This window comes from Mixophyes fleayi, chromosome 5 (genome assembly GCF_038048845.1).
Source record: "Mixophyes fleayi isolate aMixFle1 chromosome 5, aMixFle1.hap1, whole genome shotgun sequence".
In the NCBI taxonomy this organism is placed as follows: Eukaryota; Metazoa; Chordata; class Amphibia; order Anura; family Limnodynastidae; genus Mixophyes; species Mixophyes fleayi.
Genome location: NC_134406.1, coordinates 250,267,418 through 250,294,910, shown reverse-complemented (window position 1 = coordinate 250,294,910; position 27,493 = coordinate 250,267,418). Strand labels below are relative to the sequence as shown.

The 27,493-nt window shown below is 38.6% G+C and overlaps 1 protein-coding gene across 1 annotated transcript in view; it reads right to left on the bottom strand.

Moving 5' to 3' along the window:
* STK3 (serine/threonine kinase 3) overlaps positions 1-27,493 on the bottom strand; it is a 165,787-nt gene that overhangs the window by 134,843 nt on the left and 3,451 nt on the right. Inside the window, exons 2-4 of the mRNA XM_075213874.1 lie at positions 18,316-18,396; positions 6,775-6,903; positions 3,790-3,904 (exon numbers count right to left, since the gene is read on the bottom strand). Coding sequence (XP_075069975.1) covers positions 3,790-3,904; positions 6,775-6,903; positions 18,316-18,396 — 325 coding nt within the window. The remainder of the gene's footprint in view (positions 1-3,789; positions 3,905-6,774; positions 6,904-18,315; positions 18,397-27,493) is intronic.

Below are 27,493 nucleotides of genomic sequence, written 5' to 3'. Positions count from 1 at the left end.
GTTGATGATGTTGATGATACATTTCATTGCATTACACAACCATTCTAGTTGATAATATCTACATACAGTACTTTCTTTAGCATATTTTTTTATTTAACTTTTTACTACAGAATCATCTATACCATGCCAAAACACATTAGTACAAACATATTTGTACCAAAAACATACAGAAATATATTTAATTAGTGATTTCTATTTACTTATTTTTTTTTATTTTATTATTTTTTCACAAGAAAATCAAATTTTACATGTTAGGCATTAGTGATAAACATAAGTATATCTTTTTTTTTCTCATTATTTCATGATTTCAAATAGTTTTTTTAATTTTTATCACACCCCAAGGAGGTGCGAGATAAAACAGCATATTGGCCTGTTTAACAGACGCGTTAAAAAACAATTGAATAGCTTTTAATGCAGCTGCCTCTCGCACACCCTATACTTTCAATAGACCTTCTACTGGAGCGCGAGAGGACCTTTGATGAAAAAAAAACGGAGCGTCAAAAATGAAATTGAATTGCGGGTAAAGTTAATCTACTCAAAAACGATTTAAAAAAAACAGCGTTAAAATGACTTAACGCGGTCTTTAAAAAAATCTTGCGCTCAATTGAAAACACCCCATGCAATAAGACACCAGTGGGTGTGAAGACTTGGGGTACTCCTAACCCTTAATAAAGTCATTGTTAATACAGCTTACACAGCAGAATCTGGGATGTGGAAACTGTGACCATTATTAACGAATGAAAATTTCAATCACAATTCAAAATATTTCTGTACATACATTTTTAACAACTTCAATTAAAAATGAGGAAAGTAAAGACTGCTCTGAATATAATCATAGTGTTTAGACACGTGTTTCAGGTGTGGAGAAGCAGGAGTCCAAAATTAGAACAGGTCTTCTGCCCTTCTTCCCCTAACACTTCACAAAAGACAGACGTTATGTTTACAGATCTTAGGAGCCAACAGATAGACGGACAGACCCTTCTGCAGCCTAACATTTACAAATCATTTCTATTCATAATAAATGCACATCTTTGTAGCTTCTTAAAAGACCCTGTTGGCTCTTCGATTTAATGCACTGGCTCCTGAACTCTACATTATCTTGTCCAATCCGCTACTTCACATCCATGAATCTGAGTCACTAAAGAGAATATTCCATAAGAAGTTGATCTCATCATTAAAACATGTGTCCATCGGTTCAGTGTTAATTCATTTTTATATGTAAACAAAAAAAATCCTGTGTTTAAACAGACTAAATTATCTTAGTCCCATAGTGGTCTCTTAACTGATAATGTAGGTGACCATATTCAATATAGTTTAAATAATTTACTTTAATATACTGTGTTGAATCCATATAAAACACAAAAGAAAACCAGCTATAGGCGCTTAATTACTTAATACAGCAACCAGGCAGCTGCCACCCTCGAAGCTGCCACCACTAATTCAAATACCAAGAAGAAAAGAAGATCTAGGACAGCGCTTTGGATGCTGCAATATATAATAAATCAAGTAATATAAAAAATATGTATAAAAAAAAACCATGTCTGTGAAGTATCAAATATCAATTTCATTACAACTGTACACCAATTAAAGAAGAAAGATAAATCCTACTACAAATATTTAAAAGTAAAAAAAGAAAAAAATATATATCAATAAACAGTCAAACGCTATTAGAAATTCAGACAACTTTAAACTTATACTTTAGGGTAAACGAACGTCTGATTATTTTGAAGCAAATCACTGCACACAATTTCTGTGCTTCGATCCAAATTTGGAATGCAGATATGATGTATAGCACAGAAATCCAGCAGGAGATTCAAACCAATCCCTACAGATTCCAAAACCATATTCCAGGCTGGAGGACAATGTATCAATAGGACACAAGAACAATGTGGATGATCAGATCACGCTGGACAATAGGCTCAGCAGCATGTACTTGTACAATGTTACATGTCTGAGGAATAGTGCCTGGGTGAGTAACCTCCTGAATGGTCTCCCATGGGTGCCAGGTGAAACCATCTAACCCATGTCAGGTAGTCTGGGTCTAACCTCTGCAACATCAGACTGAATTACAACACCAGCACTTTAATGTGAAGCAGAACTGTCCTGGTTACTCAGAATGACGTAGCTCTAGGAGTCTGGTGTGTGGGGTCCTCTTTAAACTGCCTGCTCAGGGAGGTCCTTCTCTGGCAGACAGGGAGTCGGTGCAGACATATACCCACCCAGGCAGCGCATACTTCATAAACAAACATATAGTAACGATACATGCTCCACTTATAAGGATAAAATTACTAAAGCTACAGTGATGTTGGGACATCTCCATTAACAATAGGACACAATGGCCTCCTTGGCGTTGGTATTGCTGCAGAATAGGTCAGGAAAGTCACAACATAAAAGAAAATGCTATAGAATACGGGACACATTTCATGTGCTCCATTTCATAGGTTTTCAAAATAAATAAAGAGAATAAACCATCATCCCATTGCAGGCACACAACTAGATAAGCCTCCAGCTGACTCGCTAACTTATTTTATCCTTAATACTTTTTTTTTGGTACCAAACACTAATAAAAACACTTTCAGTAACAGAAGACTGACGGCGGCTCGCTAGTGCGAATATACTTTATACAGTTTATGTGAGTAATATTAAACAGTCCAATAAACTCCTTAAATTAAATGTTTAATAATGATGAGATTCTTCCACCCATTATGGACAGAGCAGAAGGCAAACTGCAATATAAAATACTAAATAAAATAATAAAAAAGACAACACAAACTGATCCAGCTATTGCCTGGTATGAAGCATACTTTTGTTGACTTATGCATGAAAATTAAAGGCCCCATGAGCCTGAGCTGGAAAGAACGATGGTCTTATTCTAACCTTTGCATCGTGACCAACATTTCAGTAGTTTCCAGGGACACTTAAGCAGATCCATCAAAACACAACAAACATGGTGTATTACAGTAACTGACTGTATATCTTCCATCATCAAGTGACCTTTGTATTTCATCATAAATACTTTGAATTATAAGTCATGGTTTAAGACATTTCAGCTCACACAGCACAGAAAAATTAGTGCAGATAATTAGAATTGCATCAAGCACAAAAAACAAACAGGACTTATTAACTTGCCAGAAAAAAAAGGCAACACAACCTTCTAAATACGTGCCAGGTACTTACATGAGGTTCATCTGGTAATTATATATTGGGGAAAAAAAATTCAGAACTGCTAAAGTGCAATGTAACTGAAACTACTATATAGAGGTACTTTAACCCCCACCCATAACTGCAAGCACTAGGGCCTATAGAAAAAGAACTAAGACAGTACTCTGGAAGACTGACCACGACTACGGCCAATGAAAGTTTTTACAGCGGAAAGATTGAGAAAAGCAGTATAAAGTGATTTCTTCATAGCACCCTTACAGGATACACTGGTGATGATAGAAGCTGATATAACAGAGCAGGAGAGGGATGTATATGAAGACTTGGGGGGTATATTTACTAAACTACGGGTGTAAAAAAAAGTAGAGATGATGCCTGCAGCAACCAATCAGATTCCAGCTGTTATTTTGTAGAATGTACTAAATAAATGATAGCTAGAATCTGATTGGTTGCTATAGGCAACATCTCCACTTTTGTACACCCGCAGTTTAGTAAATCTATCCCTAAGAAGGGGATCAGCAGGTACAAAGACAGGACAAAAGCAAGATATGTGCATGTGAAAGACATTATCATCAACATTCTTTTCTATATCATTACTTTATTAAATGGATAAAATGAATATATACTCACTGTTTTATTCCGTAATCGAATTATGTCCGAGACAGAGCCAGCTCCACAGTACTCCATAACTATCCATAGGTCAGTGTTTTTAAAGTAGCTGCCATAATATTTCACTACATAGGGGCTGCACAAAGAGGAAACATGAAAGACGTTATGTTTCCATGCACAGAACAAGTTTGTTTGTAAACTTTCAAATATAGAGTTTTTTTAAATCAGAAACCATGCAAGATGTAAGGCTGTTTTGAGGGATAGAGTTAAATTACGGTGTGATTTAGACCATGTATTGATCCACCACGATTTCACTATGAGACAGGATTCCAAATTTCAGTTTACATATTAAGTGAAAGAGCAGAATGTTCCCTATCAGTACAAGATAATATATTCCTGTATAGCTTAGAACTTTATTGGACACTATTTGATGTCTAACTTGCCAGTCCCGGAATCCTATATGCATTCAAGTCTTCGGCTGGATACACACTACATGTTTTTCAGCAGGTTATTGAACCAATCACACGATAAACGAACGTTCAACCCGATATCGCATTAGTGTGTACGCTCCAACGAACAATTATCGTTCCAAAGCTCATCCTATCTTTTGATTTGATTTTTAAACCGGACTAAAAATCTCTTTCGACAATGGAGCAACGTTGTTCCAATTCTGCAGTGTGTATGCACTCACCACAGGGGAGTCTCCATAGATCTCTATGGAGTGTGCAGAGTCACTATCTTTTCAGCTGTTGGCTATGACAGATGAAGAGCACAGATCTGAAGGTAAATCTTATAAACCGTGTTTAGTGTGTACCCATGAATCGACATGCTGATCGGGGCTTTTTTCTTTTCTCAATCGTTCGTGGACTATATTGCATCGGGAGAAGTGTTCTGTTGTGTGTAACCAGCCTAAGGCTGGTGTCACATCTGTCAGTTAAATACAGAAGATAACAGTGGGCTACGTATTAGAACTATTGAAACAAGTAAATTATTGCCTGCTATATATAGTTAAAATGAAGATAAAACATAATAAAATCTGGTGTTCCTAAACCACCAGTGTGCCACTACACTATATAGGGCTACAAACTGTAAGCATTTGTCAGTTAGTTTAAAATCCTAGTTAGCAGAAATATCCCAACACCAAATATGAGAAACAAATCCTAGAACATTTAGCTTAAAATGGAAATTTGGTATACTGACATTATTTGACAAAAAAATTATAATAGTGAAGTCAGTTAACTTCCATCATCCCCCTTCCCCCCGTGGGAGGGGTAGTAAAGGCTAAATTTACCAGTTGAGGGCTCAAACTCTTGACCGTGTGGGTATTTATTTACCAGAGCCTGTGTTTGGTCATGGACAATTGTATGTCGCATTTTCACGAGTACGGAGAAGCAGTGATGTGAAAGTGCAGGTGACGAATACTGCCCTTCAAGGAAGACTGATTGAGCACAGCGATAAGGTGTTTAGCAGAAACGTTGTGTATCGAGAGGTTTTAGAACAGTAAGACGATGGAGATTAAGGATGTGGCGATGAAGATGAAGGATGAGGTGATGGAAAAGAATGATGAGGTGGTGACATGTGGACAAAACCACATTAAAAAAGGGGCGCTTACATCAGGAAGTAACGCTCTTCCCCTGAGGAGGCCTGGCCTAGCCCCAAATGCATGACAAGAACCTTTTTAACACCTTAAGTAGCTTGATTTGACTAGAATGCATGAGTATCATGCACGGGTTAACTTGTATATTATATGTCTTATTTGGACATTTGGAAGATAATTTCAAAGAAGAGAGTTTTGGATCAGTGCTTTGATAATTGCATAAGTGAAGATAAGGAAAGAAGGAAGGAAAACGTATGTGGGATTTCCTCATCAATTTATCCATTACATTTTTTTTTTGTTTTTAACCAGAGAATTTTAACCAGAGGTTTACAAACCACACACACTGGTCATCACACTCATTGCGAGGAAGGCTTTGCTACTTAAAGATTACTTTAACCCAGAGGCGTGTACAAATGCCATAGTATTGCTTATGGCAATATAGATAAGGAATCTATTATCCTCAATGTTTCAGACTTCTTTCATGTATAAGATATATTTCCTTAATTTGGAATACAATGCCTCAAAGCTGCTACAATTTTTAGTTATTTTTTTAAGTGCCTTTTGTCACTCACGATCCTTGGTATGTTCCTCCTCCTTATAGCATGTAGCTGAGCTCCACATAGTGATGACATGAGGAAGTGCTGTGATCATCTTTTTCTGTTCCTTTGAAATTCCCCCTCATTACCTGGAGTAGCAGAGCTCCTCACAGTGAAAGTAGGAGGAGCGATCATGTTTTTGTATATGAAATCCCAACCTCTCATTATTTTGTATTGCAGAGCTCCTCACAGGGGCTGTGTGTATGACATTAATATTCCTTATATTTTTTAGTTTCCTTTTTTTCAGAATTTTTATGACTTTCCGTATACAGATCATTTAATTTTTGCCTTTAGTCTGCATAGGTCTAGGTGTGCATCACCTAAAACCAAGGCCTGACTTCTTGTCTAAAAACTGCTAACCTAGCCTATACTTTACATGTGCCCACTGACATCACCAGCAATGAGTGAGAAGAGACTATTCAACTATTCCATTTAGTTTTTCGCAATAACTAAAAAAGACGACGATTAGCTTAAGTTTGTGGAAAACAGTAAAGTGTAAAGGTCAGCATCATTCATCTGGTGTCTGACCACAGTGTTCAGAGTCAGAGACGCTACAGCGGTTTCCAAACTGCAAAGCTAAGCACCTCACAGGGCAGGAGCTGGGTGTCTGAACTGTGGAAGCAAACACAGTAGATCATGTGAATTACAAACCCTTTCATCATCATCGTTGATTTGTAAGGCGTCACAGATAGTGGTAAAACATGGGCAACAAACAAAACATTTAGGCTTAAAGCATAAAAAGCACATAGCGTGGGACAAGTAGACAGTAGGTGGGATATGAACAATCCTGGCACCCATGTGTGATCTGCTTACCTGTCACATTGCTGCATTATAGAGATTTCCTTAATTATTTCTTGAAGATCGGATTCCACAGGAACTTGTTTGATTGCAACAACTTGCCCAGACTCTTTGTGAATGGCTTTAAATACGCTGCCATATGAGCTATACAGCCAGGGAAACAAATAAGAAAACTTTATTTAAAAAAATGTAGGCATACAATAATTATAAGTCGAATTGACATTATGTTGGCAGTATACTAGAAAAGACATCAAAAGAGAAGAATTTGCACAGAATGGGCTCTCTTCATAACCTCATGCTCTCTGACCTACGTAAATCCAGACAGTCAGACGTAGGTTTGTCTGTTACACCAACACGAAACGCACTACAGCGAACCTTGTAGGGAATATTTTTGCACTCTGTTCAGGTCTCTGACATTTCAAAGACATTTCTGACAATACTCATGTTTTATGAAAGAGAGAATGATCTATTATATTGTTCAAAGCCAGGTATCATATTTTATGAATCATCCTGGAAGATATTTAAGAAATTGCAACAAAAACAGTCCAATATAAAAACTATTTGATGTTTTGTGCAGTGGGAGAAAACTAGTTATTGTGGTGAATGAAAGCATTTTGCTGACCTGTATTGACATGAGACTGTGCCAAAGCAAGATCCACTTAGAGACTTAGATACCTTAAAGCAGCAATCCCACATAAGTTTTATTTTTCTTTAAATAGCAGGTATTTTTACATGCATCCATTTTTCTTAGCTGTCCTTCTACAATTCATTATCTCCATTTCAAAATTTCTCATGTGAAGGCAGAGAGGAGACGCGGAAGAAAACAATGTTACAGCACACAGAGCAGACAAAGCTCAGAAGGAGATCCAAACACTCACTGCTCACTACATCAAGTGCCATGGGACTGTGGTTGCCGTGGTAGTTACAGGATACTGCAGAATTATAGTTTTTAGCAGTATGAAGACACAAACTAAGGAAAATGGTAAATACTAACATTCTTCTTACAGCCTTCCACTTTGATTTAGGTAAAACAACAAAAAACACTCATTTTTTCCCATGAAATTGCTGCTTTGCCTAGAAACACATCTAATAAAAAGGGAGATGTAAACCCGAAACATATGTTTTACGAAGCGACATTAGTAAATGGTTAGCAACCAATCAATTGTTTTCATCTGATAACCACAGGGTTTAAATTCAGCTGAATACAGATATAATAAATTATGTATGTTTGACATGAGCATTACGGATATTTTTTTCTGGATAATTTTATTGTTTAATAAAAGTTACACAGGAGTTCTGTATAAGAGAGTGTTACAATGTTATATTCCTGTCTAGTCTTACATAATATTCAGTCTTCACTCTCAATATATAAAATATACCTGATAAACATATACATCCGCTATTAAAATGTAATTCAGGAAACAGCAATCTTCGCCTGTTTAACACAGTGCAGGCTCAAACTTTACATTATTAAACCAGTTACGTGTTAAATAAAAGAATAGGATGAAACAAAAAGAGCAGGAAGATATGGGGAGACTTGGATATACCCAGCTTGTCCTTCTCTGACACTTTGTCATGCCACCCTCCCTACCCTTATTCTTTATTGACCCCTTTTTATCTGCTTTGTTATATATCAAAAATTGGTCAGCAAATGTATCAGTTATCCTTTTTAGATGGTAGTGTTCTATGGCTTTGTGAGGTGTCAAATTTGATATCTCCTTTCCTATTTGTATACTAACTGACGTTACAGTATGTAAAACTGTACCTTGATGTGCTACATGATCTACAACGCGTCTTTAAAAAAAGAAAACCCCACATCACTAAATAAAGTATGTATATAGACTTAAATAACTAAATATAAACGGTTTGTTCTGCAGAAACGAACCAGCAACTATCTAATCCTTGGGAGTTCCTATACCGCCAACCCCTGCTCAACACCCTGAAAAACTCTACACAACAATGATCAGCGCAAATGTATCCAGAGGTTGCTGTATTCTGAGAGCAATTAGATGTGTTTTTGTAAATTAGCTAATTTGTTACTTCAAAGGGCTATGACCAGTTCTCATTTTAATGTAAAAGAGTAGGCAGCAAGGAAACAACTTCTCGAGGGGCATTTATTAAAACTCGTTCAAAGAAAAGGGTATTGTTGCCCTTAGCAACCAGATGTTTGCTTTCACTTCCTAAACTGTAAAAAGAAAAAAAAAATTGCAAAATATATTTGGCTGCTATGGGCAACAACCTTTTTCCTTTACACCAGTTTTCATACATGTGACCTTTCCCCCCCAATATATAATGATTTACAGTAAAAACTGATTATAGTGCTTTGAAGACTCAACGTTCAGCCAAATCACAAAAACACATTTATGTGCTGTCAAAATACACAGACACCTGTATTGTTCTTTCATTTTAATACATCTGCCTTGGTGGCTCTTTATCAAAAGGTTTCTAGCTTAATACAAGAAACATCTGGTCCTGTTGTCTAGTTTTGATTGCATTATTAGCTTTCCACTTGTGCTGTATTGTGATGTAGATTTCATCTGATGGAACATCTGTTATTACACAGCCTATGTGTCACTACAGATTGTTGCTTTACTAATCAAAGCATTACAACACAGAAATACAACAAGTCAATTAGACCATCATGAAATGGAATCTTCTCTTCCCAAAGGCATTCGTAGTCTGCGCTGAATCTCAAAACATCCAAAGTGAAGACGTTATTTCATTTTCAGAGGTCATTGGAGATGTCCATCCATAATAAATTCTTTGGGCCACCCCTTCTTAATTAAACCCTCCCAAAAAGTGAACAACCCCTTTAACTATTAATTTTCTCCTCCCAAATAACAGAGCTGCAAAAGCCCAATGTCTGGAGCCCCCATTATTTAAGAGATAGTCAACATCTGAGCTCCTTGGCTCTGGCTCAGGAAATTCTGCTGCTGAATGAGCCATTGTAGTGGCAACCAGAATATGTACCTTTCACGACATGGCAGGAGTCCTGGACATGACACCCTCAACTGTTGGTGGTTTAGTTAAAAGTTTAGTACTAGTGGACATCTCTTAATAAAGGAAAACAATTTAAAAAGAGATTGTCCCCCTAGACCCTGGAGATTAGCGGATTACATTTTATCGGAGGATGTTGGAGCACAACTCACACAAGAGGTCCTTGACAATTATATACAAACTAATGTCCCATTAGACACCTCTGTGTACACTGTGTGCCTTAAACATGGTTATGAGCAATTCAGGAGGCAGCCAGCATTAAGAAAACAAACAATACATTATAATTCTCCTACGAATCCCAGACTGAAAACTCAGAAGAACAGCACAAAAAAACCCTTCTAACCCAGGTATGAAAGCATATCTTGTAAGGCTCCAAAGAAGCTTAAACAGATCTTCTTATTGCAAATCTACAATGCTATAGCATTGTAGATAATAGAGCACTCAACACTCTGGATAATAGAGCTATTCCAACCTACAATAGATTGATTTAATGCTTTTTTAGACTCCCTTAACCTTCCCTCCTCCATACCCCTAGTAGAAGCAGCTGCTATTTGTTCTCCTTGGAAGTATGAGGAAATTAATGATGTAATTGAATCTATAAAAAGAGATAAAATCCCTGGCCCAGATGGATTTTATATCACCTTCCAGGCCGAACGGATCCCGATCTTTTTACTATATCAGTGTTTCTCTGACACAAAATTACCGTTTACACAATTATGTGCTGGAATATACAGTGGAAAAGTGGAGAGTTCACAAAAATTAAAATACATGGTACAACAAAGTGCCTGTGTGATTACCAACAATCACCAACTTTCTGCCAATTACTTATACTACAAAGATGACGCCTTAGGTGTACTACAACTCCCAGAAACTGTACGCTCTCTTCAGCATGATCCAGGAAATTGAGTTTTAATTGGTAAGTAGTTCTAGGGACACTTTTTTTAATGCAAATTAAAAACATTGTAAACATAAAACCAAATGGCATGCAATGCATTCCGTATAATTCTTTTTATATTTTATTTTATATTTTTTTATTATTATTTTTTTTGGGGGGGGGGATGGGGGCGGTCGCTATGTAGAGCATATTGTTCTCAAAGTCCAGCATGCTATACTCAGTTGCTAGCACGTAACACATCTCAGGACCATTATACAATCCACAGGCTGGTGGCTAGTACATACAAAATAGATTTGTGTCATCACAAACCCTGTCTGGTGGCTAGTTTATGAAGGAAAGCAAGTTTCTGGCACTTGGCAGACGATATAGACACCTCTTTCATTTCTGGTGATGACTACTAACACAGAAACACACCTCTTTGGTGGGTAGTGTACAGTGACATCTACAGTATAATATAGACAGCTATTTACAAGTCTGAATACAATACATACTATTGCTGGGTTTTGCTGTAAAACTAAATGGCCCACGTGGACTGGAACCATAGCCGAGTAATCCCTGACTGAGAAGTTCACAGTGAACTCGGACAGCTAGAGTTTGCTGTAGAGCAGGAAATAGAGCTCTGAGGTGGAGAAACTTCAGCACTGGTGGACACCGAAGGCTTTATACCTCTATGACTCCCTGGGACATGTCTGACGACTCCAAGGACAGTGCCATACTGTGCCAATGTCCCAGGCAATTTCTGACAGTTGACAAGTATGAAACACAGAAACAAAAGGCTTATGAAAACATGAGTCTGTCTACTACATCTCCAGAAACGTATAACGCTATACAGAAGTCACTGGTAAACACTCATTTCCTCAGATAAGGACACATGGACATGCTGTAGGGGAGCTGGTGCAGTAAATGGTTAGTACAGATTAGATTAGCAAGTAGCATATGGATGGGGGAAAACAGAGAATAAACAAGCCTGTCCTTTTTATTTTGTATACATATAGAGCATTCACACTGTCATGCAGCTGGTACCATATATAATATGGGATTAACCACATGTAGACTTATTTCTTCTATGGTTTTGTTTCATCATTTTGCCTTGACAGCTGTCCATATGGCCTATTTAAGGCCTTGTTGGGTGTGGGTTACAAGCCAGCCCTTGCTAGATACATATAATGGGGTCCCCTTGTCGTTGGGATACAGGCTTAAATGTTTGGATCAAAATATGAACCAATACCTGATGTTTTCATTTTGCTAGATACACACAGATATGCAGTATTAAGGATAAGCACCAACAACAACTGTCTTTTGTTTTAGAATACGGATGATACTCACTGAGGACTACTGTCTGAGTTTTGTTTTTATAGTAATCAAATATTCTCTACAATCTACTATATAAATGCCTAGTGGCATGTGTGGGGGGAAAAAAAAACAACAAGCTGCAGCGCCACCTGCTGGGCAGAGTTATACACTTACCTATATATGTCTTGAAGGAAAAGTGACAGTTGGGACTGGTTGGTGGTTGCCGGGGGTGACAGTGGGGAGTTTTTAACACCTTAAGTAGCTTGATGAAGGATGTGGCGATGAAGATGAAGGATGAGGTGATGGAGAAAAATGATGAGGTGGTGACATGTGGACAAAACCACGTTAAAAAAGGGCGCTTGTGGTAGGAAGTAACGCTCTTCCCCTGAGGAGGCCTGGGCTAGGCCCAAATGTATGACAAGAACCTTTTTAACACCTTAAGTAGCTTGATTTGACTAGAATGCACGAGTATCATGCACGGGTTAACTTGTGTATAATAAATAACTAAGTCAACCTGTCATGTTTTCAGTAAAACGTTTTATTTCCAATTAGAAGACATATCCAAGAGCGAGTTTATTTTAAATCCTTATGTGAAAACATCAAAATCTACGTCAATAAACATATAATAATGAAATCAAAACTTTATATTTGTTTGTAACTGGCACAAGGTCAGATTTTTTTTTTACACTTTTCTCATAACAGCCTCAAGGGACTATTAAATATTTTCAACCAGTTCTATGAATTGAAAGATACATTCAAAGCTTTTGTAAAGTTACTGTTATCAGACAAGTGATATTTAAAAAATAAATATATCAGGCCCAGAATAAATATCTATATATAAAAGAAACAACACTACAAAAAACACCCAATATAATATAAATAGGGGGGAGAATTCAGCCTTCAAAGATATAACAAAAAGTACATTTGCTGGCAGCAGTCTTATTTCATTCTGTTTTCTTCAAAACTTGATTAATATTTTTTTTAATAGTGTGTTAAATTGTTATTCTGAATAATGAACATGGATTACTCCCGGCATTAACACAAAAATAAACCCCCCCAAACTTAATATGCATTTCCAAATGCGGTAAAAATAATAATTAAGAGAGAAAAAAAAAAAAAAAAAAAAAATCACACCAAACCGTGGAGTATTTTATCATGAATGCTTTGGGCACCTTTCCCCATTCTTTTATTACAGCCCATTAAAAAAAGTGACTGGGTGTCCCGACTTAAAACTATTGCACAGTTTGTTTTATGAAAATTACGTCCAAAACAGATTTTTCAGTTCCGTGTGGAATATCCCAGGTACAACCTGGACCCTATTGAAGACCCTCAGTAGCTATCCATTGGGTCCCAGTCTGCCACACTTTGCCCACTTCTACCAGCAGTCTTTTATCAGACCGCCAGCTCATTGCCCTCAGACAACACGCAGCCATTGGAATCTTGTCTGAGTGTTGGACCCAAAGTAATTCATTTTCTGAGAACGAAGAGCCCAAAGAAAATTAAAGGAGCAGGTGGGAGCAGTCCAATGGAAAAGGTGTCGGTAAGATGAGAAAAATAGGCAAAAGGGGGCAAAAAAATAGAAGGATTACATAGGGACACTAATAAATGTTGCGGAAAACAAGCAAAGTGAATAATAGATGGTAACTGAATTTATTTTTACTTTAAAAATGTTAAAATATTGGAGTACCCGTTCCCAACACCTCCTTTCCACTGCTTAAAAACAGCAAGACACATTCCATAGCATAGAAAAATCAGAAACTGTAATGCATAGCATGTCAGTTATAGGCAGCACAGGGGCTAAGTGGTTAGCACTTCTGCCTTTACAGTACTGGGGTCATGGGTTCAATTCCCAACCATGGCCTTATCTGTGTGGAGTTTGGATGTTCTCCCCGTGTTTGCGTGGGTTTCCTCTGGGTGCTCTGGTTTCCTCCCACAATCCAAAGACATAATAGTAGGTTAATTGGCTGCTATCAAAATTGACCCTAGTCTCTCTCCGTCTGTGTGTGTGTGTGTGTGTGTATGTTAGGGAATTTGGACTGTAAGCTCCAATGGGGCAGGGGCTGATGTGAGCGAGTTCTCTGTACAGCGCTGCGGAATCAGTGGCGCTATATAAATAAATGGTGATGATGATGATGATGATGAAGTTATGCCTGCTGTGACATCACTGGTTATTTACCAACCAATGAAGCAGTATTTTTTTTAACTAAGATATAGTGTATGCCTATCACCCACACTAAGGCATCTGATGTGGACCAGAGTGATGCAACATCACCCACTAAATATAATTCCCCCACTAAATATAATTTATATATGAAATTCAGCCAATGAATACTGGACTGAATAATTATTCAGTTATTTCAATATTATATTATTTAGCTCAGTAATAAATACATTAATGACTAGCAATGGGTTTACATGCCCTTTAAACGCCCAGAGAACCAACTTAAGGTGAAGAAGTATTGCTGGTCTCATTTAGAAATCTCAGAAGTTAAACTCATGCATTTGCCAAAAATCACAGGGACTGGGAACACTACTGACTTCATAGAGAAGTGACCCCTACAGAGAGCTCACCACAGTCACAGGAGATAGTTTTTCCTTATACATACATATTGATGTTCAAGAGAAACAAACAAGCAGCAGAAACAAGAAAGTACACATTTATACAGGCAGAGATCAAAAGGGAAAGGCTGCTACTGTTTTGCAACAGGAAACTACAAACAGCAGTATTCTGTACAGTGGGAGAGGGTCATTTCCGCTGCTATGAATAGGAAAGTAAGAAGCTACTATATCAAGGAAGCAAAACCCAGTGCTGAAATGCAGAAGGAAGCTCCTACAAACGCAGCCTCGTCACACTTGTTCACAGCAAGGTGGTAAAGTTTGTTCCAGAGGTGATATGTCCTCTACAGAAGTTTATGCACGAAACATCGATGTTACCATAGTGATATATACATTGATTACTGCTAACATGATATCGCAGAACAAAAGTTCAGCTTGGGTGGAGGATTCAAGTCTTGAAACACATTCATGTAAATTATGAACATTTGCGCAGCGTTACACTGAGTATAACCCTCAGCTTCATTAGATCTTTGTGACCTTGCTGGACAGACACAGCTGTATAACACAAGAGGACCCGACACTTGGTCCTAAAATATTATTTTATTACTTTACTATATAGTCACCCATCCCCCTCTAAATTAGCAACAATTACAAAAAAAAACAAAAAACAGGGAACCTCTTCACCTTGTAGCGAGCATTAAATCCATCATGTCCTTTATTAGTTACGCTCTCTCCCAAGCTTCTTCTCAAAGCACATAAGACAGATTTAAAGAAATTGTGCCCTCAAAAGAATGTTTTCCGCTTAATTATAACTAGAACGGTGGACTGTACTGTGGTGAAACACATGCTACTCTTTCGCAACTAGGCTTAGATTGTACGCTCCTCTGAGCAGGGCCATCTCTCCTCCTGTTTCCACCACTTGTAACTCTGCTCTCCAGGTACTTAGCCCTCCTCCTCGAGGCTCCACTCCACGTCAACTCTCGCTCCCTCCTCCCCCCTGGGGGTCTCCCTGTCTTCCGCGCCCTCCTTCTTGGGCCCCGTCATTTGTGGATCCTACCTCCCCCTTCCCCACCCTCTCTAGCTGTGCATTGAGCTTACTGAGTTGCTGTACTTACTGTTTACTGTGCTGTCTCCCATTGTATTGTAATTTGTTTGTCTCTGTACGGCGCTGCGGACGCCTTGTGGCGCCTTATAAATAAAAATTAATACTAATAATAGGCCATGCCCCAAAGCTATTATATTCAGAGGCTTATACTTCAGCAAGACTGACAGCAGAATTCTGGGAAAAGATAAAGGGATTATGGGAAATGATAATAAGTGCGCACCTGTTTCACAAGGAGGGGAGGTGATTGCTAACCACAGTGCACAGACACTATGTAATAAAGGAATAAAGTGACGTCAGATGACCTGGTGATAAGACCACCTTAAAACATTTAACACGCGTAGAAGGTGAACATTTCTGTTAACACTTCTGTCTGGCTGGGAATGCGAATTACAATAATGCACATAATGATAAATGTGTTGGTTTGCTGATGGCTTTAAACTTAAAACGACATACACATATATATATATATATATATTATTTTTTTCTAGACAAAGACACAAATTAAAAGGGTAAGTTCCAACTTTGCAAACTTTTATTTTTTTTATTACTTAGGTACTAATACAAATGTAAGCTAAGTGACAGAACATTTCACTATGCCACATTAAAATGAGTATGAAAGGGAGGTGGGGGAGATGTGATAGGAAGAACCAAGGAGAGGCCACAATCTCCGTGATAGCGGTTTCTGATTGGCTCTCACACCTCCGTTTTTCCTCTCTTCTAGCAAAAGCCTAAAGCGGGTAATTGTTCCGAGCTTAGAATCTGCTGGTTTATCTTCTACTATTCGCTTTACTTCCAATTTACGCACTTAATAGTTGTCACATGAATGTACTGTAAAGAAAACAGCTGAGAAGCGATTATAAAAGATTAATTTTGTCTAATCATGGCCAGTAGCTGTCTATGGCGGAACTTCAACAGTGGACCCCTCACTTGTGCAGTTATTTTCAATTCATCCAAATACATCTATTTCTGCATTCCATACCCTGACCCATATATTCTGATATCTTACCCTATTCCTGAATATCTGCAGGCACCTTCCAATGAACAGGGGTATGACTTATCTAAATATATGATACTGTAATGAACGCTGCCTTACCATCGCACAATTACCATGAGACGGAATGTGACAGCGACCTTGGTCCTCCACCGGATAAGGAGGCCTGGGAGAACGTGAGACTCAGAATCGCTAAGAGCTCCATCTCAACTAAGGTCAAGGAAACTTTCTACAAAGTGTAGTATCGGTGGTACCACACCCCAGCGAGGCTTAACATAATGTGTCACCCGCAAACTGGAGAAACTGTGGCTATAGGGGCACCATTGTTTATATATGGTGGTCACACCCCAAAATAACTCCATTTTGGTACAGACTACTGATTAGTCTCTTTGGGCCCCCCTTGGGTATTAGCAAAGAACCTTTTGGTCTTCTTACTATTCTAACCCCACCCTACCCCCAAGACCTCAATAAATCCTGTGGGAGACTAGTTGCATACATCCTAGCAGCAGCTAAATATCTAATAGCCAAAAACTAGAAGAGTTTGGTCCACCTTCTCCTCCCAATCCTTAAAAATAAATTTGACATACAGCAGCCAGAGGAAATAACGTACTATCTCCTCCATAGAGGCCATACATTATTCAAGTGTGGGCCGCATGGCTGTTCACAGAGAACAGGTTTCTACCCATGTTCTCCTATATCCCATGACCTCCATCCTTCACCCATGTGCAGTGAATGGACCACAAGCGTACAGAATGACCCTTAACCCTTTCTACGTCACCTCTGCCATATACCCAGCTATACCCTACCAACTCCATTACTGTGAGTCATTAAGATATCCCTCACCCTTCTCCTTGCTAGTCCTGTACCGTCACCCCACCCCCCTTGCACCCATCCAACCCCCATCTACTTCACCCCTAACTTCATTTGTCTTAAAAATTTGTAATGTTTACTCTTTCCCGTTTTTATTAATCATTTTTGCTATCCTGTTTCATGTTTGATTTTGTTATATTTTAATACATTTATATATTTATCATTTGCAGTTTCCCATTTAACATGTGCGTTTTTAACATGTCCGTTCATACTTCTTTTGACCACCTAAAATAATGAATTATAAAAAAAAAAAAAAAAATAGAATGCGCTATATATACACCAGACAATTGTTTATATAGAGAATTAAAACATGTGCCAAAATGTATTCTTGATATAAAGAAATAGGACTATATTGTGATAAAACAGCTTTTATATTGTTTTCAATAAACTCTATAAAACATCTCACGCTCTAATGCCATCAATTGCACAGGGACACTCAAAAAACATTATTAAGACCAAAAAGAAAAAAGAAAAAAAAAACAGAGCTAGGGGAAATGAGTTCCTCCAACGGAAACCCCCTCTATTGTATATAATAAAATCCAAATCAACATATTAACTTTACAGAAACCATTGCTTGTAGGTATTGAAGTATGGACAACACAAGTGAAATGAAAAGCCAGAGTATTTTTATATAAAGATTTTGGCATTGAGCAAATTTAATATTTTTTCAATATTAGAGCGTTCCTGTACGTAAATACAAGCGAGATCTCCCAGAACATTGCAATGTATGCATTATACAAGGTCTAGTAAAACACTTTACAGTCACGCTTTAAAGCAAACTTAACAGAACCCATTTTATCCCTGAATCCCAGCACAAGTGATAAAAAGAATATTACATTTTTCACTTACCCTTCGCCAAGCTTTTCTAGAACATCAAAGACCTCTTCTGGCTGTTTCGTCAAGCTGTCTTCACTCAGCTTTTTAAGTTTGCTAATAAAAAAAACGAAAAAAAAGACACAGACATGAGGTCAATACATCACATGACATGTGGAACATGGGATAACTGCAGATAGAACACTAGCGTTTGAGAGAGAGGAGCAAGGACAGTCACAGCCCTAAGCATGTAATATATTGACACTTACCATACCTTTAAGTCAGGCGAACAGAGTTCAGCGATGAGACTAATGTATATAGATGGACAAGTGTCATTTCCATTGGATTATAAGCTCTGTAACCAAAGTTGTCAATTCTATTGTGGAATATTTGCGCAAATGTTAAAATCATTTAAGTTTTACTGCCCGGAATTTATTACTTGCGCTGTGGACAATGCTGGCACTTTAGAAATAACTTATTTGGGACACTCGTGTCCTTTTGAAAAGTCTGTACATGGATGCATAACTCTGCAGTAAGTGCTTGGAAACGGGCCAAAACTAACAGTTCCTGTACACAGGCTTTAATGGGACAGAGGGCAAACAAGTCTAAGGGGTATATTTACTAAACTGCAGGTTTGAAATAGTGGAGATGTTGCCTATAGCAACCAATCAGATTCTAGCTGTCAATTTGTAGATTGTACTAAATAAATGACAGCTAGAATCTGATTGGTTGCTATAGGCAACATCTCCACTTTTTCAAACCCGCAGGTTGATAAATTTACCCCTAAATGTCACTCATGAACTTTAACAAATCTGTGTTCATGCAGTGACGGATTCCTAACTTTTCTGGAAGCAATTGCCAGTTGTATTGGATTGTTTCTTATAAGCAGACTTACTTTAGTTATCTATACACCAGTTGCAGCATCAATTATGGAGTTCGATAATGTAGAAATACTAGTTATGGACAAGACCGGGACTTAAAAGGAGGCAGAGCTGAGGGAATTATAAACATGGGTTCTATTATAAAACTTATAAAACTATGGATTTTAGGATAAACCCAGGTTTACACATAGTTATTTACAATACTGTGCAAAAGTTTTAGGTAGGTGTGGAAAAAATGCTGCAAAGTAAGAATGCTTTCATAAATAGAAGTCTCAATAGTTTATTTTTATCTTTTAACAAAATGAAGGGAAATCTAAATCAAATCAATATTTGGTGTGATCACCCTTTGCCTTCAAAACGGCATCAATTCTTCTAGGTACACTTGCACACAGTTTTTGAAGGAACTCAGCAGGGAGGTTGTTCCAAACATCTTGGAGACCTAACCACAGATCTTCTGTGGATGTAGGTTTGCACAAATCCTTCTGTCTCTTATGTATTCCCAGACAGACTCAATGATGTTGGCTAAAACTTTTGCACAGTACTGTATTAACCTTTAACTATATAGAGCCTATATATTGCACATCACTTTACAGAGAATATGTAATGATTCACATAAGTAACTGCCGCAGTGGAGCTTACAATCCATCTTCTCTACCACAACACACACACACACAGTAGGAATAATTTTGATTCATTTACAATTAACATACAATGCAATTCAGTGGGATTTTTAAGCGTGTGGAAGGAACGGAGCACCCATTTTCTTCCCAAACATACTGTACAAATATCAACATAAACTTAGAAAGATAAATTATATTACCATTTGTATATTTTACTTTATTGGAAATTAAAAAAATGCTACTTCATAAACGGGCACCAAGAGTGTAAACTGCAATGATGAACTTAAATGTACTGTATAAGGTAGACAATACAGTATTTAGGCAAGAAACACGTTTGAATGAGCTGAGATTTTGGAAATCTGGAAACCTATTGTGTAGTGTCCCAGATAGACACTATGTAGATTGGCAAGTATCAAGGTGTAAATGTCCTGAATACTTGTACTGAGGAAGAGTAGGTCTGTTAGAACAACAGTTATGTGGCTCTTATAGTATTATTATGAACATACAAATACACAGAGGTGCATGACAACTAAATTATGTGACATGAGTTAGACCTGACACAAGGCATGATTGTGGCAACTTAGTAAAGCTGAGTACACACTACAGAAAAGTTATCCCGATATCTGTAACGATTTTACAAACGATTGAAAGTCCCGATGACCGTGCTGATCCATGTGTACAGTCATGGGCAAATGTTTTGAGAATGACACAAGTATTGGTTTTCACAAAGTTTGGTGTTTTAGTGTTTTTAGTCCTTTTTGTCAGATGTTGCTATGGTTTACTGAAGTAAAATTACAAGCATTACATAAGTGTCAAAGGCTTTTATTGATAATTAAATTAAGTTTATTCAAAGAGTCAATATTTGCAGTGTTGACCCTTCTTTTTGAAGACCTCTGCAACTCGCCCTGGCATGCTGTCAATCAACTTCTGGACCACATACTGACTGATGGCTGCCCATTCTTGCCTAATCAATGCTTGGAGTTTGTCAGAATTTGTGGGTTTTTGTTTGTCCACCTGCCACTTGAGGATTGAGCACAAGTTCTCAATGGGATTAAGGTCTAGGGAGTTACCTGGCCATGGACCCAAAATTTCTATGTTTTGATCCCAGAGCCACTCCGTAATCACTTTTGCCATATGGCAAGATGCTCCATCATGCTGGAAAAGGCATTGTTCATCACCAAACTGTTCTTGGATGATTGTGAGAAGTTGCTCTTGGAGGATGTTTTGGTACCATTCTTTATTCATGGCTGTGTTCTTATGCAAACTTGGGAGTGAGCCAACTCCCTTGGCCGAGAAGCAACCCCACACATATATGGTCTCAGGATGCTTTACTTTTGACATCACACAGGACTGATGGTAGCGCCCACCTTTCCTTCTCCGGACAAGAGTTTTTCCAGATGCCCCAATCTGAAAGAGGATTCATCAAAGAAAATAATTTTACCCCAGTCCTCAGCAGTCCAATCCCTGTACCTTTTGCTGAATATCAGTCTGTCCCTGGTGTTTTTCCTTGGGAGAAGTGGCTTCTTTGCTGGCCTTCTTGACACCAGGCCATCCTCCAAAAGTCTTCGCCTTACTATGCGTGCAGATGCACTCACACCTGCCTGCCATTCCTGAGCAAGCTCTGCACTGGTGGTGCCCCGATCCCGCAGCTGAATCAACTTTAGCGCTTGCTGGATGTTCTTGGGCGCCCTGAAGTTTCTTCTTCACAACTAATGAACCTCTCTCCTTGAAGTTCTTGATAATCCGATAAATGGTTGATTTAGGTGCAATCTTATTAGCCGCAATATCCTGGCCCGTGAAGCCCTTTTTGTGCAAAGCAATGATGGCTGCACATATTTCCTTGCAGATAACCATGGTTAACAGAGAAAGAACAAGGATTTCAAGCACCATCCTCCTTTTAAAGCTTTCAGTCTGTTATTCTAATTCAATCAGCATGACAGAGTGATCTCCAGCCTTGACCTTGTCAACACTCTCACCTGTGTTAACAAGAGAATCACTGACCTGATGTCAGCTGGTCCTTTTGTGGCAGGGCTGAAATTCAGTGGAAATGTTTTTGGGATAAAGTCCATTGTCATGGCAAAGAGGGACTTTGAAATTAATTGCAATTCATCTGATCACTCTTCATGACATTCTGGAGTATATTCAAATTGCCATCATAAAAACTGAGGCAGCAGACTTTGTGAAAAATAATATTTGTGTCATTCTCAAAACTTTTGGCCATTACTGTACACACTTACACGATTTACCTTCAGATCTGTGTTCTTCATCTCTGATAACCATCTGCTGAAAAGATTGTGACTCTGTAAACGCCATAGAGATCTGCCTACACTGCTGGCAGCGAGTGCTTACACACTGCAGAATTTGACCGACATCGTTCCATTGTTGATAATGACTTTTAGTTAGTTTAAAAAAAATGAAACCATACAATGTGCATTGTTGGGATAAAATATGATCGTGGGAGCGTACACACTAATGCAATAATGCCTAACAGTTGTTTATCGTGTGATTAGTACAATAATTGGGTGAAAATCCTGTAATGTTTGGCCAGCTTAAGATACATCTAGACACAACACATCTACAAACCCAACAGTAGAGAATGCATAATAAGAAAGCACAAATGTATGAGCTCCACACAGACCTGTGCAGTAATATTTCATCACATTGTAGCAATTGTTTGTATTTTGTAAAAGCTATAGAGCAGCTATGGTAGGTTGAACATTAAATGACATTATTTAGGTGAAGTGCTTTATCAAGGCTTCCTGGTTGTACACAGCTGCAGTGTGTGGTAGCTAAATATTCCACACCAATAAATCCTCTAAACCTGCACCTGTCTTCCAGCTACCGACAGGAACTCTGGGCTCAAACCTTCCCATTGTTCCTTTTGGCATTTGGTAAACTGAGCCGAGGATAAGGTTGCAAGAGGGAATTACATGTAGCATTCAGCAATGGGATATACTGCATTTCATTGCTAAATATTAAACATTTCCATAAATCATAAAAAAAAAATAAAAAAAAATCTATGCACTAAAATGAGTTATTGATATGAAATTGGCATCTTAGCTTCAAGACTTTGTTTTAGAACATTTGTAGAAAACAGAGCGGGCTACAGGAAACAAACAAGCAGACACAGCTGCTTAAGTCCAATGCTATTCTAGTGCACAGAGAGCTGGCACACACAGGTTAAACTGACTCCCAACTACATGCTATCAACTGGGTCCTTTATTAATATTTCATTAACCTTGTCCTCAGAGTCATATTATGTTCCTTAAATGAGAAATTCCTGCATAAATTAGTCATACTTGTAAATAATGCATCGTTTTGGTATAATGAAATTCATTAACCAAGTAAATGAGCTAATAATGCAATATCATCAATGATATTGTCCAATCGCCGTGATCGACGCTGGTGGCCACAAAATCCCATTCAGAGAATTATCCTCTCTAAAGCGTTTGACTTCCATTCTTCTGCCACATAGACTTACAGCCTCTATAATGTGATCTGGGCCCTCAATGTATGCAGTCCAACTGGAAATAGACTATGACAATGATGCAATAGTAGCTGCTGTCACCGGAGACTCAAAGAACCATGTTCTGTGCAGCAAATTCATTGCAACAGTAACCAAAAGGCAATCAAATTGCCTTTTATACAAACACTTTACATAACAATCAAAATTGACCCTTCGATTAAAAATGCATTGTAGTACAGTGAAGAGAAATATGAAATATAACTTGCATAGGAAACGATACAAAACAATGGACTGTCATTTGCTCTTATGCTGATATGTAGCGTTTTCTTTAACCTTGAACTCCCTATTAACGCAGCAGAAATATTAAATAGACAACTAAATCCATCTATAGCACTATTTTATATAGGGCCTGAAAGTGTACACTGACTTTACACTGCAGAGTATAGAATGCCCTCAACATGGAAACAGCAAGAAGCAACTTCCACTGCTGACACTGAATAAAACAGATCTGATATATGACAAAAATCTCAAGTGGCAAAGCAAAGATCATCCCTTACACTTGATGTGACAACAACCAATGTACCAATGATGAGAGGCGTTAGGTCTGTTACCAAGAAGAGGGCACTACCCACAAAGGGATACAGAAAATATCCAGCAGATATTTAAGCTTATTAGATAAATATAATCACGTTTATTATGTTATGACACATAAGTGCTCCCCTCTTTATCCTGCAGGTAAGGGAACAGACCCAGCCAGGTATAATAATTTGGATGGATTCACAAAGAGGGGATAGAATTTTCTACCTTTGGTGGGGATCTCACAAACCCCCTGCCCCACAGACTAACCACGCCTGGGACACACATTTTGTACAATACATTGTCCCGAGAACCTTACTTGTACTGGGACTGCTGTAAGATTTCTGAAAGCCTTTGGTCTGACATAGTGGTTGAAATGAAATTTGGGTTGTGCTTGGACAAATGCCAGTTGGCCCAGATGTACTGTGGGTGTCCCAAGAGAGGTACTTACTCGTTTACTAGTCTGGAGAAGAGAAGCTTGTATAAAACCCATCCCAAAAGGTGGAAACCCCCACTTAGACCCACATTATCCTCATTATAACCCCACCAGTGTTAGTATAGCAATGTGGGTCTCAGCCGGCAGGATAAATGTGAATCACTGTAAGGTTTCAGGCTACACCTACACTGTCCAAACTGGGAGAGATCTCTGCTTATCCAGGAACACTGGGGCAGAGGGCTGTATGTGAATCCTCTACATCCCAGAGGCGAAAAACCCCATTAATCTAGTATCATACAGAGCTGTCCAACTGGTGGCTAATGCAGACTGCGACGAGCAATTTCAATAATGTAGCTGCTATTGCTATCCAGAAACCAACCATTTTTTTCTCCTTCATTAATCTTTAAGTTTCTCAAGTAACATGGATACATTAAAAGAGAAACCAGGGAAGGAGGGTGACTGAAGGGACACATATGGGAGACAGACAACTGCATAATGCGCATTCACTTGCAGGTGAATAGTACATGGCTGCTGCAATGGTTATTACAAAGTCTGTAGTGTGATGCAATGTGAAGGATGAGATAAGGCCCTGTCTTAAGAACCTATTTACTATTATTCGGGCATTGGAGGATGTATTTGTAGTGGCTTAGATTAAACGTTTAGTGGTGCATCAGACCCACAGTTTGGATTCGGTGAGGATAAGCCTCCTTCTTTAATACACACATGGCGTTTATATCACTCATGAGAGGCGGAGAGGCAGAGGTTGAGTATTTCAGTCCGATCGTCTCCATCAAAACTATTGAATTTTACTTATTTTCTTGGTTATAGATAGGGGGAGATGGTATTTCCACCGTTAAGCAATAACTGCTCTTGGAGCAAATAATGGGTATCCTAGAACACATTTATCATGGATCCACATGGAGCTTTTGAAAGCGAGAGCAACCCCAGAAGATATATATGATAACTCCTACTTCACTGCAATTGTGGCAGCAAAATGACTTGGCCAAATTTTGGAAAGCCGCTCTACTGTCAAATAAAAACTATCTATTAGCTTTTAAGCATATCTGAATTATTTAGACATATATGGAGGGGTTCAACTGGCCGCGAAGTGGCGCATGGACATCACTGCCATGTCCGGATACGCATATTGCCGGAAATTAGGGTAGGAATCTCCGCTTATTCTTCTTCGCACTTCTATGGAGTGTAAGGAAAACTGAGTGAGATTCCAGCCAGAACATCGATGCGAGGTGTCTCCGCTAACATTCAGGAGACACCTTGCGCCCTATTCAATCTACCTCATAGAGATGCTATGCGAGTTCACAAAATAATTTCTCCCATTACTCTTTTTAAATACAATTTTATACCAGTGACCCACTGAAGCTGAACTCTAGATTTCTGGGGTGTTTAAGGAGATATATTAAAGTTGTACCAATCGGAGATCCAACCCCTCGCACCTGACTTTGTTCACCTTGCTTGGAAAAGCTTCTAAGGCATTTGTAATATGTGGTCCTGCTGGTAACTACCTTTATCCAATTTCTAATTGGGGAGAGGAGACGAAATTGCGATTAGCGCTGTGAAAAGAGACGGTTTAACATCCCCCTTGTATGTCATGTGGTTAGATTAGGGCACGGGATCAATTTAGCAATGCTTTTCGACAAGCGTAAATATATCCTCTGCAAATCCAGTTATTCTGCCCTATACGTTCAGAGAGGCTACAGTTGTTATGAGCATTCTATTAGCGATAGCTCTCTTCTTAGGGATCCAACTATAGTCATCTATAGAGTAATCTAAGTGACCCTTTCTAGATCTATCCAAGGCTTTCGACCTAGAGAGAAACCAAATTTCTTCTTTGCGTCAATAAACAAGTCTCCTGGTACTTATGGAGGTTAGGAAGGGCTAGGCCTTCTTCTCTCTTTGGAAGAAACATATGACTGTGTGCCATAAGGGCTGGTTTCACCAGAAGAAGACATGATAATAGTGTGAGTGGGAATATGTGGCTCTAAAATATAATATTAGGTAATAACAAAAAACATTTGAAAGGCCACTAATAAGCACAACCATGAGACTACATATTTAATCCAAGCCTCAGTCAAGCAATTTCCATTTTAATATTGAGATAGAATACTGCACAAGAGGTTTAATTTCAAATCTGTAGTAGCAGTGATCTCATTGAGAGAAAATCTCACAATTTTATTGGATGAAAGCTAAAGGGTTTTCTTTTCAATTGGATCTCTACACTAGATGGAGTATGTAACAACTCCTACAGTTAAGAAATCGAGATCTAGGGGACTATTTATTAAGCCTTAAACCTTGCGGAAAAAGCTTTTTCTGCATGGTTTAGGCATTTTTACGTATCAGGGCTATTTAACATAAGTCTAACGCAGGAGATATATTGCATTAAACCACAGTCCCCATAATTTTCATTAGGTACTGCAGTCTGTGCCAATTTAGCAAGCTCCAAAAAGCCTAGCTTTTCATAGCTTGACCACGATGGCGCTAGCTGTTCTGCCCTGTGGGGAGAGCAGCGGAGGGGAGGGATCTTTGAATCCCTCTCTGTCAGCCTTCATGCTCTCCCCTTCCTTACTTCCCGAAAAAGCCTAAGGTCGCACATGCACATTAAAGGCTCCATGTCAGATCCCGGAGTTAATGCTACAGTAAAGTCATCGCGGGATCAGCCTTTTATCGGATGGCCTGTCCAGGGATCATCATCATCATCATCATTTATTTATATAGCGCCACTAATTCCGCAGCGCTGTACAGAGAACTCATTCACATCAGTCCCTGCCCCATTGGAGCTTACAGTCTAAATTCCCTAACATAAACACATACATACAGACAAAGAGATAGAGAGAGAGAGAGACTAGGGTCAATTTTTGATAGCAGCCAATTAACCTAGCAGTATGTTTTTGGAGTGTGGGAGGAAACCGGAGCACCCGGAGGAAACCCACGCAAACACAGGGAGAACATACAAACTCCACACAGATAAGGCCATGGTCGGGAATCGAACTCATGACCCCAGTGCTGTGAGGCAGGAGAGATAACCACTAGGCCACTGTGCTGCCCACAGGGATGATCTCTTTAATAAATGATAAGGGATGATAACTAACAGGGGGAAATGCGACCATTCATAAATTCCTTACTCCAGTTAGCATGTGAAAACCACTGAGCACTGGGGAGAAGGGGGCTAAAATTAAAAAAGAAAACAGGTACATGGAATAATATCGGGGGGGGGGGG